Raw genomic sequence first — 15,349 nt, forward strand, 5'->3', positions numbered from 1 at the left:
TATGGAAGTACCTGGAGCTCCCATGAATTAACTGACAAGGAAGATACTTTTTGGAATAAACCACCTAGATTTGTACACTTTAAAAGACTCTTTAAGACTGCATTTACTAGATCAGTCATCGCATGTAATAACTTTTACTTCATACTTTGATTTCTTTACTTTTCTTCAAAAAAAAAAAAAAAAAAAAAAAAAAAGGGTTCAATTATATTTCTACAAAGTAATTTTTCATAACAAACCTAGTAAAATTAGTAAAAATGATATGTTATAGCATTGATAAGGTAATTCAAAGTACGCGTATAGTTTAGTGTAAAAAATTTATTCTGTTCATGAAAGCTTGAATAGTTATGTCTCCGTAGGGATTGCTCACCAAGGCTTGAACATTATTGTCCTTTTTTCAAAATTTAATTTAGCCCGAGAAGTGCATTTTATTAATTTAAAATCCAAAAAATAAAAGTTGTCTGAACAAGATCAAAAGAAAAGGAATAGGAAAGTAAAGGCAACAATTCTTATTTGAATCCCTAATTTCATGCGTCACAAATAGGAAAGTAAAGGCAATAATTGTCATTTGAATCCCTCTCGTTAGAGCTTAAACCTAAAACTTCATAGTTCTTAACCGACTTCATTAACTACTAAGTCATACGCTTATTCAACAAGACTTGAAAAGTTGTCTCCGTTAGAATGTGTACTTGAAAGATTGTTTTTAAAGCTAATTTCTCGGCACGTGCATTGCACGTGTACTCGAGTCATGTAGTACACATTTTAAAAAATAAGGTAAGTATATTAAAATAAAAGTTTTAAATAAATAATTATACATATGAAAGAATAAAATAGAATTTTATGTGAACATCACCATGAATGTCATCGTGTATATGTGGCAATGCTTAGTAATTTCTGATTTATTAAAGATAGGCTCAACCTAGCAAGCTATGGGAGTACTTGAGGCTCACGTGAATTTATTGAATGATTGCATGTTTCTAGTCTCTACACACGATTATTGTGAGATCAATACGGTAGCGCACAGCCTAGCCAGCTATGGAAGTACCTAGAGCTCACATGAATTAGCTGACGACTAAGATATTGAACCACCTGTATTTGCACACTTTAAATGACTCCTTAAGATTGCATTTTCTAGATCAATCATTGTCCGTAATAATTTTGAATTTCATACTTTTATTTCAATGCTTCTTTTCAAAAAAAAAAAAAAAGTTGAATTATATTTTTAAAACGTAATTTTTCATAACAAATCTAGTAAAATAACTAAAAACAAAAAAAAAATGATATTTATAACATTGATAAGATAATTTTTTTGGATTTACATTATATATACCGATAATATAAGGTAAAAAAATCTTAAGTTATATGCACAATTTAATGTAAGAAATTTTATTTTGTTTGATAGTTGTGTCTTTGTTGGATTGTTCACCAAGGCTTGAACAACTGTCCTCATCAGAATTTAAACATAAACTTCATAATTCTCAACTCACTTCATTAACTACTAAGTTATACCTTTAGGTCACCAAAGCTTGAACAATTGTCTCCGTAAGAATATATAACTGAAATCTCACAGTTCTTTACTACTTTATTCACTACCAGATCACACTATTGGGTGTCATTTTATTTCATTATTTAAAAAAAAAAAAAATCAAAAATGAATGACACTACTTAAACAATAATTTAAATTTAAAAATTCTATTGCATCTTTAATAGCATAGCTTTATAATTACACAAATATCGTGACACCTTTGGGGATTACTAACTCCCAAAATGTCCCTCTATTTTTTTAATCTTCATGCCCAGTCAATACTAGCGCATAAATTAAGAGTTTTCCCATAATGATGTCATAGAAGTTGTTTGACAACATATTGTTCGACTCAATTTATTGTTTTATATAAATTATATTAAACAAGCTTCTCTAATTGATCACCAAGTCAAAAAGGAACAAATATATTAGCAAGAGTAAGTAACATTTTAATTAAGGAAAAAAAAAAAAGGCTCATAAGCCTTATATCCTTGGTATGCATATTTTTGCTTTTTTCTCATGGAAGTCAAGGATGTCAAAATAAGAATCTGGTAAGCATCTTATTATAGGAGACAATTGCATATCTCTTAGAACTTGCAGACACACAAAAGATAAATACCAAAAGTGAAAGGGAAAAGAAAATTGCTGCTCCACAGGTTTCAGATATACACAACACAATCCATGGCATCTTGACTCAGTTCCTCCCCACCACACATATTTTGCACAAAATGTTTTGGCAAAGTGTTACCAAACAGGCTTCTCTCCAGGAAGATATGATGGAGAACTTCCCTCTACTTGGTTTTTCTTCTTGTGAAAAATACCACTGATATCAGGCATCAATACCTTCTTCTTTGACACTGATGTCTTTGCTTTCTGCAATTTGCGCGTTTCCGCTATCTTGGTTTCGACTTCCACAAACTTCTCTGATGGCTTCTCCTTCTCAACTCTGTAATTCTGCGGAGATGATCCATAGTTCATTTGTGTTTCAGTAAGAATACGAGAAGCTGCCTCGGCTGCCTTTTTTTGCTCACGTTCCCGCCACCTTCGAAGCTCGCCTTCTACCGCCTTCTTGGCAGCTTCTGCCATCTCTGCCTTTTTCAACGCTTCCTGAGTAGCAGTTTTTATATCGTCAATCTCCTTCTGAGTAGCTTCCAACTTCTTGAGAGCCTCATTCTCACTTGCTTTCACGGCCTCTACCTGAGCTATTGCAGCTCCCACTCTTATTTCTGCTAAATTATCAAATTCTTCAACTTTACGGCTCAATGAGTCGAACTCGTCCTTTGATAAAGTGATACGAGCACCAGATTCGGAAGTTGAGGAACGTGCAGCTGTGGTTTTTTCAGATAACTTATTAATTTGCTCACGAGCCTCAGCCTCAGCTGATTTTGCTTCTTCAGCTTCTTGCATCGCCAATTTAAGTTTCTTTTCTGCTTCTTCAAGTACAATTCTAGTGGCTTCAGCTTCTTTTTTCATTTCTTCTGCTTGCATTTTCATCTCTTCAGCTTCAAGTTTCGCATTTTCAGTCTCCAAAGTCAACTGGTGGAGAGTAGAAATCATTCCTTCAGAAGCACCTCTTGCTTTAGCTTCTTCTGCGACTGCTACTTCAAGCTCAGATTTGGCTTTCCGAAGCTTGACATGCAAACTCCCGGCAAGTGATTCCGTCTCTGCCTCCTTTTCCTTCAGATCGGAATGTTCTTTCTTAATATTTTCCAGCTCCATTTTAAGGGTCTCCACCAAGTTCTGGAGAGTATTCTCTTCTTCTACCACCTTATGCAGTGAGTCCTTAGCATCATCCAGCTCAGCAGTAATAACTTTAACCTTATCAAGGTCAGAAGACTTCGCACTATCCATCTCTTTTTTTAAAGCTTCAATTTCGGACATTTTTTCGGCTAACTTTGCTTCGAGATTCTTGGCTAAATCTAGATCAGTCTCTTTCCTTAAAGCAACCAACTTTTTTGTTGATTCTTCAAGTTTAGCCTTGTAGGATTGCTTCTGGACATCCTTTTCAGCATAGATTTTCGATTGCTCTTCTCGCACCTGCCCAGAGGCGAGATTTAATAGACCAATCGACTCTTGGACGGATGTTATTTCCTTGGAGAGCTCACTAGCTCTTTCCATGTTCGCTTTGGCAGTACGCTCAGCTTCAGCTGCTTGCTCAATAGCGCCAGCTTTTTCTTCCATAAATGTATTACAATCTTGACGGATTTTCCTAAGCTCTTGTTTTACTTTATCAAGATCACCTATTTCAGCCATATACTTCTCTCTTGCAGTTTCCAGATCTGTTTTCCACGAACCGTCCTTTTCCATAACAGAGTCATTATTTGGTTCTTCAAGTCGGTTCACTTGACTCTTTGCTGCTTCTGTTGCCTTGACAGCCAAATCCTTTGACTCACAAACAATTTTAAGCTTTTTGGTGAGGTCATCAACAGTCCGTTTTGCCCTTTCAAGTTCAGAAAGTGCTTGGGCTCTAGTAGTTTCGGCATTTTTCAATTGTTCCTTCAACTTGTTCAGCTCTTTCTGGGTTAAGTGAAGCTGCGTTTCCTTTGCCAGTACCCTCTGAAAGCAAGACAAGATTAGGTGAAGCTATTTGATTAGAGTATGGGTGGCAAAATTAGCCCATGGAAACATAACTCGCCCAACCCGTTCAAGTTTCGGCAGGTTCTTGACCCGCCCATATATTAGCTCAGCCCATTTAGCCCAACCCATTTCAGCCCATCTCAAAATTGGGCTGATATGTTGCCCAAATTGACCCATAGAAACCTTGTCAAAATATTTTCAAAAAAAAATATTTTCTTTATTTGATATGTACTATATCATTTTAGGTACTTAAGAAATTATAAAAGAACGAACAAAGAAATTGAAACTTAGTAAGAATTCAGCCACTTGGGTTATGACCCACTTTTTAGCTCATTTTAGCCCAACCCATTTCAGCCCAATTAACTTTTGGGCGGGTCATTTATCTCAGGCCATTTTGATCCGCCCAAGTTCAGCCCAACCCGCCCATTTTACACCCCTAGATTTGAGTCTCTAAACAATAACCATTGCTTAGATGTAAATAGTTTTTGTATTCAGTCACTCTGAGAGCTAGCAGGTGACTTCCTGCTAAATTCAGTCCTCTAAAGACTCAAAGTATGAGCATAGTTCAAAAAAATAGCTGGTACTCCTAAGTCACCGGGTGAAAGAAGATGCTTCAAGGAAACATATACAAGACCAAAGTTTGATGCATAGATGGAGATGAACGCACGCAAAATCTCTCTGACAGTATGACTTACTTGATGTAAAGAACAAATACAAGAATATTAGTGTGTATGCCACACAAAAGAAAATTGGCTTGAACGTTCATTCTCTGACTTTTCCTTGTTTAATAAGTTATTGATCAATCTTAATCATAAAATGATCATTAACCACAAGCAGCACTTATAAAGTAAGTCGCAATAAAGATGTATATATTTGAACCACGGTATCATATACCTCTGCGGACTGAGGTTTTGGCTTCCTGATAGCAGGCTTTTCCCCTGAGAATGCACCTTCACCAAACAAGTTAACAGCATCTTTGACAGACTGGAATGGTGCACTTGTATCTATCTCTCCAACTTGTACTTTGGGAGATCCAGTGGGTTTTTTACGGTCTTTTGCAACCATATTTCAATCTTTTTGACAGAATCACCTATCAAGAAAAGCAAAGAAAAGTTGACTCCAAGTGATAAAAAAAGCAGATAGCACTTTCAACATTGTGGATAAGAGTAACACTGAAGCTTGAGATACCAGTTTACAAGTGGTCATCATGCAAAACAAGCTAGGTATACTTAACATATGTGTCCCTCCTTGTACTTGAAAATCTTAACTTTTACTTGCCCTTTAGGGACTGTCCTCATTTGAAATAGAGTAAAGCTAGGATGAGTACAGCTTTGGAAAGCACATAAGTCCATTCACATACATTGAAAAGCAAACACTAGATCATGCAAACAGTTCTGAGATTGGGGAAGATTTGAAGCGTAAATCCAGAAATTAATGCAAAGATGATGGAGAAATTTAACCTACGGAAGAAGAAATAACTCTGAGCCGAGGGTCTATCGGAAACAGCCTCTCTACCTCCCAAGGTAGGGATAAGGTCTGCGTACACTCTACCCTCCCCAAACCCCACTTGTGGGAGTACACTGGGTATGTTTTTCTTGTTGTTGGAAGAAGAAACTGAAATTCTTTTCCTTATGGCACTTATCTTGATTCCTTAAGGATACTGAAACCTAACTTAATGTGTTTAAGCTAAAACGACCTACCAAGAGATGCTTTTTTTTGAGGTAAAGGTAACTTTGTATCCACACAATGAACTCATCATTTAGAAGTGATGAGGTGGGAATTTACAACCCACAATGGGCAGATGATATCTTCAAAAACTAAAAACCTTTACAGTTGCCCTATGAAATCAACTAAAGCTTCTACTTCCCCCACCATATCTTGCTTACACCAAAAATAAAGTAGGCTAAGACATTTTATCTTGATCTTCTGCATGCTACTGTTCTTTCCATCAAAACATCTTGCATTTCTTTCTTTCCATAATGTCCACCAAATGCATGCTGAGACAAGAGATGTTATCAGACCAATCAATTATGGTGCTTAGTTCATCACTACGGCTAAGTACTCCTCCTCAACTAACTTAAGAGTGAATTTTTGTTGAGATAGTCAAAAGGCTTGCCATGATAGAACCCAATTACTGCACCACAAAGGATAAGAACATGAGCTTAGTCCATCCGACTAGGTCAATCATCAATCATCAATCATCTTTCAGGGCAACTGTTAAGAAAATGAACCATGAGCCTAACTAAAACTCAAAAGCTAGCTTCCCTCCATACATCCAAGTCTACCAATTGAATCATGGACAACATAATATGGGAGCCCAACATAAGGTAACCAAGAATTCGAAATGGGGATAAATTGGCTTAATCAAAATCCTGTTGAAGATGTTGTCTCTGCCACGACATACTAATGCAAGTAGCGCATTGAGGCTCTCTTAGAGATATTAACAATCAAATTGGCTTAATCAATATTTTAAATGCTTGCCAACACAATAAAGTGTTCTTGTGACAGATTCCATTTCATATCTTGTTTGCCTAAAGATGGATTACAATATACTAGCGAAACGTGACAAGATTTAGAATAGACTAGACGTGAGCTATAGTAAGGTCTAATATACTCGATTTCTATTTATTTGGGACAAGACGGCAAGAAAAATCAAAACTTGTTATAATCCGACTTTCCCCTGGATATAACTAATGAGCATGTAGATGCAAAATCAACTAAACTACACATAAATACAATGCGGAAACTTTTCAAACTAGAACAGTGTCACCAGGTATATTCAGTGTGATGGATTGTGAATAGCTAGCTAACTAGGCATTCATTTTTGGAGGAAAAATAAACAGAGAAACAAATGCCATTGTTAGTGCACAGAAGCAAATACCTCTACAACTATCACCGGCAATGTATGCTAAGACAGAAATGTAACTATTTTCACTCTCTAAGGTCACAATAAACACATACAGGAACATGTCTTCACCATTTTTGGGTAGACTAAATTTGAATTCTATTATTGGTAAATAGTTAGAGGAAGCAAGGACACCATTTCAGTGCATAAAATTGCAGCTATACATATGCATACTCTTAAAAGGTTATTAAATTATACAACTTAATAAATGAAAGGCATCCAATTCTATCGATGGGCGCAAAACTATGAAACTCATAACGCGTCAACTATGTTCAATCGAAAGTCCATAAAAGTAGAAGAAAGTTAACAAAACAACTCAAAAAATCTCCAATCAAAAACCAGTAAGTAATGCAAGTATCATCTTAATTTATAATCATCAGGAGATGTGAGTATGAAAAAGATAAATCATTACATTTCTCAATTACTCCCCACTTAAACCACCAGAACAACACCAACTACATGGACTGCATATTACCCACCAAGCTAATAAAGACTTCAAATTTAGCCCCGCTTCAGCACAAATTCAACAATAATAATAATTATAACAATAATAGCAGTAAGGAACAAGATAATCATTACATTTCTCACTTACCACTTAACCACCAGAACAACATCAACTACATGGAATGAATTCTACTCACCAAGTCTAGTAAAGACTTCAAATTTAGCTGCTACTCAGCACAAATTCAACAACACTAACAGCAATAACAATAATAGCAGTAAAGAAAAAGATCGTCATTATATTTCTCAATTACCACTTAAACCACCAGACCAACAGTAACTACATGGATTGAACTCTACCCATCAAGTCTGATAAAGACTTCAAATTTAGCACAAATTCAACAACAACAGCAAATACATGGACTGAATTCCCTCCATCAATTTAATAAAAACTTCAAATTTAGCATAAATTCTACAAAAAAATCAACTACATGGACTGAATTCTACCCACCAAGTCTATAAAGACTTCAAATTTAGCACAAATTCAATTACAATAGCAAATACATGGACTGAATTCTACCAACCAAGTCTAATAAAGACTTCAAATTTAGCATAAATTCTACAAAAGCAGCAACTAAATGGACTGAATTCTACCCACCAAGCCTAATAAAAACTTCAACTTTAGCACAATTCAACAACAACAGCAATTATAGTAGCAATAAAGAGGGTAAAAAAGTAGGCAACCAAATGGATAAAGTAGGAAAAGAGCTCACCAAATCGATAACTCGATGAAAAGCCCTAATTATCCATAAACCCTAGAAATCATCAAACTTTTGACTCCCAAAAGGGTCGATAAACAGCAGCAAATTAGGCGAAAGTAGTTGACGAAATGTCCAAAATTTTGCAAAGGTCCACACTTTTATCAAAACAACATAAACCCAAGAACCAAACCGCAATCAAGAATGGCCCAAACACTCCAAGAAAATCTTTTCTTTCACAATCTTAAAACCTTAAGAGCAAAGTAACTACATTAACTGAATTCTACCCACCAAGTCTAATAAGGACTTCAAGTTTAGCACAAATTCAACAACAACAGCAACTACATGGACTGAATTCTAACCACCAAGTCTAATAAAGACTTCAACTTTAGCACAAATTCAACAACAGCAATAAAGAGGGATAGAAAGTAGGCAAACCAAAAAGAGGGAAAAGAGCTCACCTAAATGAGAACTCCATGAAAAGCCTTAATCATGCACAAGAGGGAAAAAAGAACACATCCATAAACCCTAGAAATCTTCAAGTTTTTGACTCCCAAAAGGGTCGATATGCATCAGCAAATTAGGCGAAAGTGATTGACCAAATGTCCAAAATTTTCCAAAAGTCAATACTTTTACAAAATTAACATAAAACCAAGAACCAAAACAGCTAAAAAGAATAGCCCAAAACACTCCAAGACTTAAAAGCAAAAATAAAAAGATAATCATTACATTTTTCAATTATCAATTACCCAATAGAATAATAGCAACTACCATGAACCCAATTCTACCCACCAAGTATAATAAAGACTTCAACTTTAGCACAAATTTAACGACAACAGCAATAATAGTAGCAAATAAAGAGTGGGAAAAAGTAGGCAACCAAAAGGGTAAAGAGGTAAAAAAGAGCTCACCTAAATGATAACTCAATGAAAAGCCTTAGTCATCCATAAACCCTAGAAACCATCAAGCTTTTGACTCCCAAAAGGGTCGATATACAGCAACAAATTAGGCCAAAGTGGTTGACCAAATGTCCAAAATTTTCCACAAAGTCAATACTTTTACCAAAACAACCTAAACCCAAGAACCAAACAGCAATCAAGAATGGCCTAAACACTCCAAGACAATCTTTTTTTCACAATCTTAATTACTGTTTGCAGGGAGAGCAAAACCCTGTTTGTGGATAGTGAAAAAAAAAAAAAGAAGGAAAAAATAGAAGTATGGGTAGTTGCAATAAGCAAAAAATAATTCAAACAGTAAAAGACAGGAATCTTGAATTGTTCACTGCAGAGAGAGAGATGGTCTGAAAGTTACAAAAAGCTAAAAAAGCTGTTTGGGTTGAAAGACAAAAATAATGTACTATACTATTACTATGAAGAGCTAATCAGAGATGAGAGAGAAAGGACAAGTCCAAGTCAGCAAATGACACCGTCCAAGGCTGACTCTGTCTAGCATACGCAAAGGCTCATAAACATTGGGTAACCATAGATAGAAAAAAGTATTACTCCACTTTCTCATGGTTAACTAAAGTGGTTTAGTCGATGATTGGACATAAGAATAGTGAAATTTAAAAAAAAAAAAGTAGAATTAAATTTGTTTTCAATTTAAAAATTGATATTATGTTTGGACATGAATATAAATTGAAGTTGTTTTTGAATTTTTGTGAGTGGTTTTGAGTGAAAACTGTGAAAATAATTTTTTAATGTTTTTTGAATTTTAAAAAATTGTGACAATCCTATGTCCAAACAGTTTTTCGGAATAATATTTTTGAACGGAACCTTAGATAACAATGCACATTATTTAGTTTTTGTTTAACTGAGAAAAGGTTCTTTTATATAATCGTGGTGTTCAAATCGGCCTGTGCACACTCAATTAATACTATTTTATAGCGTATTAATTATTACTCACCAGCACGTGTACCGGTAGCTTAGACACATAGAAAGAATCACCTGTGTTTTTTTTTATTCAGATGGAATTTGAATTTAAAATTTTCTTAGCTAACTTCTTTGATCATTAAATCACACCCTTAAGTACTAAGTGATAAAGGTATATTACAAAACATGTATCATGAGACATTGATTTAATATACACACCATGTGAAAGTAATTTTTTTTATAGGTACTATCTAGACTCCAAGGTAAGGTTTACACCCCTCAACTCTTAGGGGTAACTTTTTTTTGTTTTGGTTTTCCCCTAACTTTCTGTATTCATTTTGAAGTTCCAATTAATGTGAATTCACATCGCATAAGGCCATTAAAGAAAGAAGTTCTCTTTACTAAGATTTTTTTAATTTTTAATTTTAGTGATCGAATCCGAGACATTTGATTAAGAATGTGAAAATTCTACATATCCCACTACAATCCTCAATAGTCGTCTTAAACTAAAAGTCAGTGTGAATCTAGTATGATATACAACAACAACAACACACCAATGTAATTTCACAAGTGGATTTGGGAAGGATAAGATGTACGCAGACGTTACCCTACCTTTGTTACCCCACCTTTTGTATCGGGGCAGAGAGGCTGTTATGATATATTTTCTAAAAACCAAATGAAATGGAGCGAAAATTATCTCGGTCTCTCATTTTCGTCCAAGAAAATATCAGTTTAGTTTCTATCAATTTTACGTGTTTCTTTTGAGGTTTACTTTATGTTTACAATTTAAAATCTCCTATAATAGGTCAATTCACTATACGAAGCAAGCATCAAATGGGTGCAAAAACATACAAGAAGTTTTTTTTTTTTTTTGAGATATTGGTGATGTTTAGAATATCCCACTACACATGGGAACTAAACAAATTTAAACAACAATATATATTCATGAAAGAAATCAAGAAGCAAAAGTGTTGATAAGATAAGATCCCTCCCTATTTTATACAAGCTGTAATTTCCAACATGTAGCTTGTAAATGAATTATTGATCTTTTCATTTATCTAATTTGTCAAAATGCGGAAAAAAGTGCTTAATCTCAAAACGTTTGTCCCTACTTGATGGCCATAATTTGAGTTGTCCCTACAAACTATCTCTGCAATATATTTTGCATGGGAACTTTTATAGACTAATTTCATAGGCCCCATGACAGCGAATTTAGGGACATTACCAACTTATGTATTATCACACATGATAATAACGTAAGTAAACTAGAAAAATTTACCGACAATAATGTAACGAAATACAAAGGATCTATTGTACAATTGTAACACAATTGGAGGTTACGATACTTGGAAAGTAAAATGTGCCAGAGATTTTGCAACAGCACGTGCAAACCTGCTAGAGCGCCTCCAAAAGTGGCTCATTAGATTTGAGCAATTAGGGGGCATAAAAGTGCACCAATTGTCCTTAAAATGGGCTGGTCTTTAAATTTTTCCCTTAAAATGGACTGGTCTTTAAATTTTGCCGTTTAACAACTGATTTTATGCTTCGTGGAGCATAAACTTTTAGGAATTCAAATGCTGCAAGATAAATTGTGAGATATTATGATATGAAATATAAACTTATATCCTATACAAACCCCTTTTGTTATGAGGAGCAAAAGTTAAGGACATAAGTGCAAATGACGGTATATTATTCGGATTATATTGGACATTATAGAGATAATGGGAGAAAATTTTCAAAGACTCTGGTGAAACATTAGGAGAGAGATGATACTAAATATTTTTTGTCATTTTTAGAAAAAATGATTTTGATTATCGGATGCCAAAAATATTAAATTTGAGCTATCAGATATCATATATTCTAAAAGAATAGGTTCTTTTATGTCAACGAATACACATAATTGTCATACTATGCTAATTTCTCAAAATTATACGATTCTTTCTTTTACCATTTAGTTTAACTTTCTTGGTTTTTGGTTTGGTCCATTGCATGCTGTTACTCTTCTAGGTGGCCTTTCATCGTGGCAATTGCCTGTTGTCTCGTCTCGTCACTATATATATATATCGTTGGAAAATCGGTCGGGGGACGAGAGGGCGGTGGTTTACCTACTGCGGCGGATGTTTGGCTTATCCTAACTGAGAATTTTTTTTACTTTTTTTTCCGATTCGACGGTTCGATCTATGATTTATCATTCATGGACGTTCAAAAATTATCCGACCTTTGCATCAAAAGTGAAAATTTCAAAATAGGCTTAAAGACTGTTGTCTCGTCTCGTCACTATATTTGAAAAATACCAAAAATCGATGTTTTCACTTTTTTCACTTTCATACATTCAAACAATCAAATATTCTTTGCAAAAACTATAACCAAATACCTCCATCTTCAACTCCAACTTTAAAATACCAAATAAAGTGAGAGAATATTTAATTTTCATGGCCAAACGCCTACTTGGTGAGATTATCAGTCTTGTTGCCGAAAAAGAAGACAAAAAAACAGAGAGAGTTGAGAAAGTATCAAACAGAAATAAATAAATACATTTATCAAATTGAACAAATCATGTGCCAAAGTTTTGAGTTATTTGTCGTCCTATTAATTTTATTTTAAAATTTTCAGGATTAGTTTATTGACTTATACATATGTTATTTACAGTCAATTTTTGTCTTGATCTCATTTTTATATAAACGAATTAACCATAGTATAGAAAGGGATAAGTTCAAAAGGGAAAGATTATAGTACATAATATTATGAGAAGATTAATATAATTGCCATTGACCCGTTACGTACTATCCAAGCAAGAGGCATACATACTCATTGCCTCATTATAATCAGTCCGGGTCGGATCCTAAACCAACAGATTATTTTTCGCTCGATACGTTGACAGCCCCGTTAATTTGCCAGCAATAGACACTCAAGTTACGATGTTTTTCGATTTCAATTAAGCATCTAAACACATTATAAAATATTATTTTGATACCTTCGATTCAAATTTTAGAATATTTTTGTGCATGTTTTCGGCATTTATTAAGTAGCTAAGTTAATCACATAAAATATGTTATTTAACATCAACTTATAATTAGCAAACTGGAAGTGACTAATAAAAACATTTGATGACTATCTGAAAATGGGTCACGTGGCACCTCATTTGTACTACCTGACAGCTAACATGGTGTTAGACACGTGTCATCTTCATATAAATAAATATATGTTCCATTCCCTTGACATATTTATATAACAGCAAAGCATTGCCATGGCGACGGACAAAGCGGCGGAGCATGACCCACAACACCAAATAAATAAGGCGACGAAAGAAGAAGAGCAAGTTGAGACTAATCGATGAGAAAAATATCTTTATGCACGACAAAGGTATATATTGTTCGTTTTTTAAAAATGGTGCACGATATAGGGCTTTAAATAGTCAATTTGAAGACATAATCTGTAGAAAATCTGCATAATGAAAATTCAAGAGAATTACCCCCTCTGTTTCAATTTTATGATACAGTTTGGATATCGAAATCGCATAAATTTGGATGTACAATCTTTTTTTTTAAAATTACATATTTAGAAACTACATAAAAAATGTTCGGGCCATAATAAATATCATGCTAAATTTTTTTATTCCATAATAAGTCTTACTTTAAGAAATCAAAATATAAATTAACTAGTTTTTTCCATCTTTATTTAAAATAAGGTCAAAAAAAATAAAGGTAAACTTTGTAAATGCTACTAATAAAAATTTTTTTTTTTTACGTAAGGATAATTTGTTTAACCTTATATTACATCATTGATTTTTTAATATAAGATCTTATTTATTAAAGAATAAGTTGAGTTACCCCAATTTTTTTTTTTTGACTTATAAACTATTTTCACTTTTTATAAATTGGGACATAGAGAGTAAAATATTTCAATAGATTGATCTATTCAATAAAAATTTAAAATTCAAAACAATTATATTTATCCTAAATTTAGGCAACTTATTATGCAAAAAAAAATAATAATTACTGCAATAATTGGAAGTAATTGAAAGCAATTTTTAACAGGGATAGAATTTTTTTGATTGGGCAACTGAGAAATGTCAAACAATGACAAACATTTTAGGTGTCACAAATGAACAAATTAAATAGCTAGCTAGCCACTAGATAGCATGAATGTTAAAAGAAATGTTTCAATATTTGCTTTTTGAATTATGTATTTATATGAAGACAATTTAGCTATATATATATGCACTTTTTTAAAGATGTTTTTTTTCACCGTATTCATTTTTTATTTTAAAAGCTAAAAAGTCATGTAGTTGGTAATACAACAATTTTTTGACTTATTTTTGCTTTTTTCACCGTATTCATGAAAATTATCTATGCGAAACACTACAATTCATAAATGGATAGTTTTTTTTTGTTGACAAACATTTATTCATAATATTTACATACGGAAGAATAACCCGCCTACCAACGGTTGTATAAAAAATGAATACATAAAAACACATATACACCAAAAATTAACAAACACCATATTTTTCGGTATGTATACAACAAATACAAGCGTATACAACATAGATACACCAAAAATATTAACAAAAACAGGCGAAAAACACTGTATACAACATATGTACACCAAAAAAAATAACAAATACACTTAAATATTGAATACAAGAAATAAAATTGATTGTATTCATTTGTATACAGGCGTAACACTCTAGTCATTTGTATACAAAAACATCTTCGAAAAACGCGAGAAATTTTGTATACAGTGTATGTATACACTGTATGTATACACAAATCTGGAAAAAAAACTTCCAAAAAATATGCATACAGTGTACGTATACACAGATCTGGAAAAAAACTTTCGGTCAAAAGTTCCGATCAGATCTGTGTACATCTTCTTCTCCTTCACCTTCTTTTCTCCGTCATCATCACCGTCACCTTCAGATCTGAAAAATTCCGATCAGATCTGAAAAATTTGACGAGTTTCTGGGCATTGGTGAGGGTTAAATTGGAGATTTCATCACCGAGGGTAACGACTTTCTCCGGGGATTCGACGGCGGCGAGAAGGAGGATGAAGGTGGCGCGGCAGTGGTGGAGTTTGGGAGGGCGGAGAAGGATGTCTAGAGTTTTAGCGGGAAAAGGAATCGAGGTGCGGCGGCGGTTGAGGGAAGATGTGGGAAGGAGAACGGAGGATAATGGTGGATAAGGTGCAGGTAGCAGTTGAGGAAACAAGTGAAAATGGGATGGGAGGATTGAAAGTTGTGTATTTTACTTTATTAGTTACTAAATGATATTAATAT

At 33.9% G+C, this 15,349-nt stretch overlaps 1 protein-coding gene across 3 annotated transcripts; it reads right to left on the reverse strand.

Moving 5' to 3' along the window:
* Positions 1–1,996: 1,996 nt before the first annotated feature.
* Positions 1,997–9,556, reverse strand: LOC132037679 (WEB family protein At5g55860). 3 transcript variants are annotated; one of them, XM_059428226.1, is made up of 3 exons: positions 9,112–9,556; positions 4,991–5,186; positions 1,997–4,075 (listed from the first exon to the last, which is right to left on the reverse strand). In XM_059428226.1, exons 2-3 carry the CDS (start codon positions 5,159–5,161, stop codon positions 2,264–2,266), a joined length of 1,983 nt encoding a protein of 660 aa, XP_059284209.1. In that variant the 5' UTR covers positions 5,162–5,186; positions 9,112–9,556; the 3' UTR covers positions 1,997–2,263. The 3 variants fall into 3 exon arrangements, with proteins under 3 accessions (XP_059284209.1, XP_059284212.1, XP_059284210.1); XM_059428229.1 differs by lacking the exon at positions 9,112–9,556 and adding an exon at positions 8,662–8,822; XM_059428227.1 differs by lacking the exon at positions 9,112–9,556 and adding an exon at positions 8,216–8,369.
* Between the last annotated feature and the right edge of the window lie 5,793 nt (positions 9,557–15,349).

The sequence above is a fragment of the Lycium ferocissimum genome, chromosome 11 (assembly GCF_029784015.1).
Source record: "Lycium ferocissimum isolate CSIRO_LF1 chromosome 11, AGI_CSIRO_Lferr_CH_V1, whole genome shotgun sequence".
Classification (NCBI taxonomy): Eukaryota; Viridiplantae; Streptophyta; class Magnoliopsida; order Solanales; family Solanaceae; genus Lycium; species Lycium ferocissimum.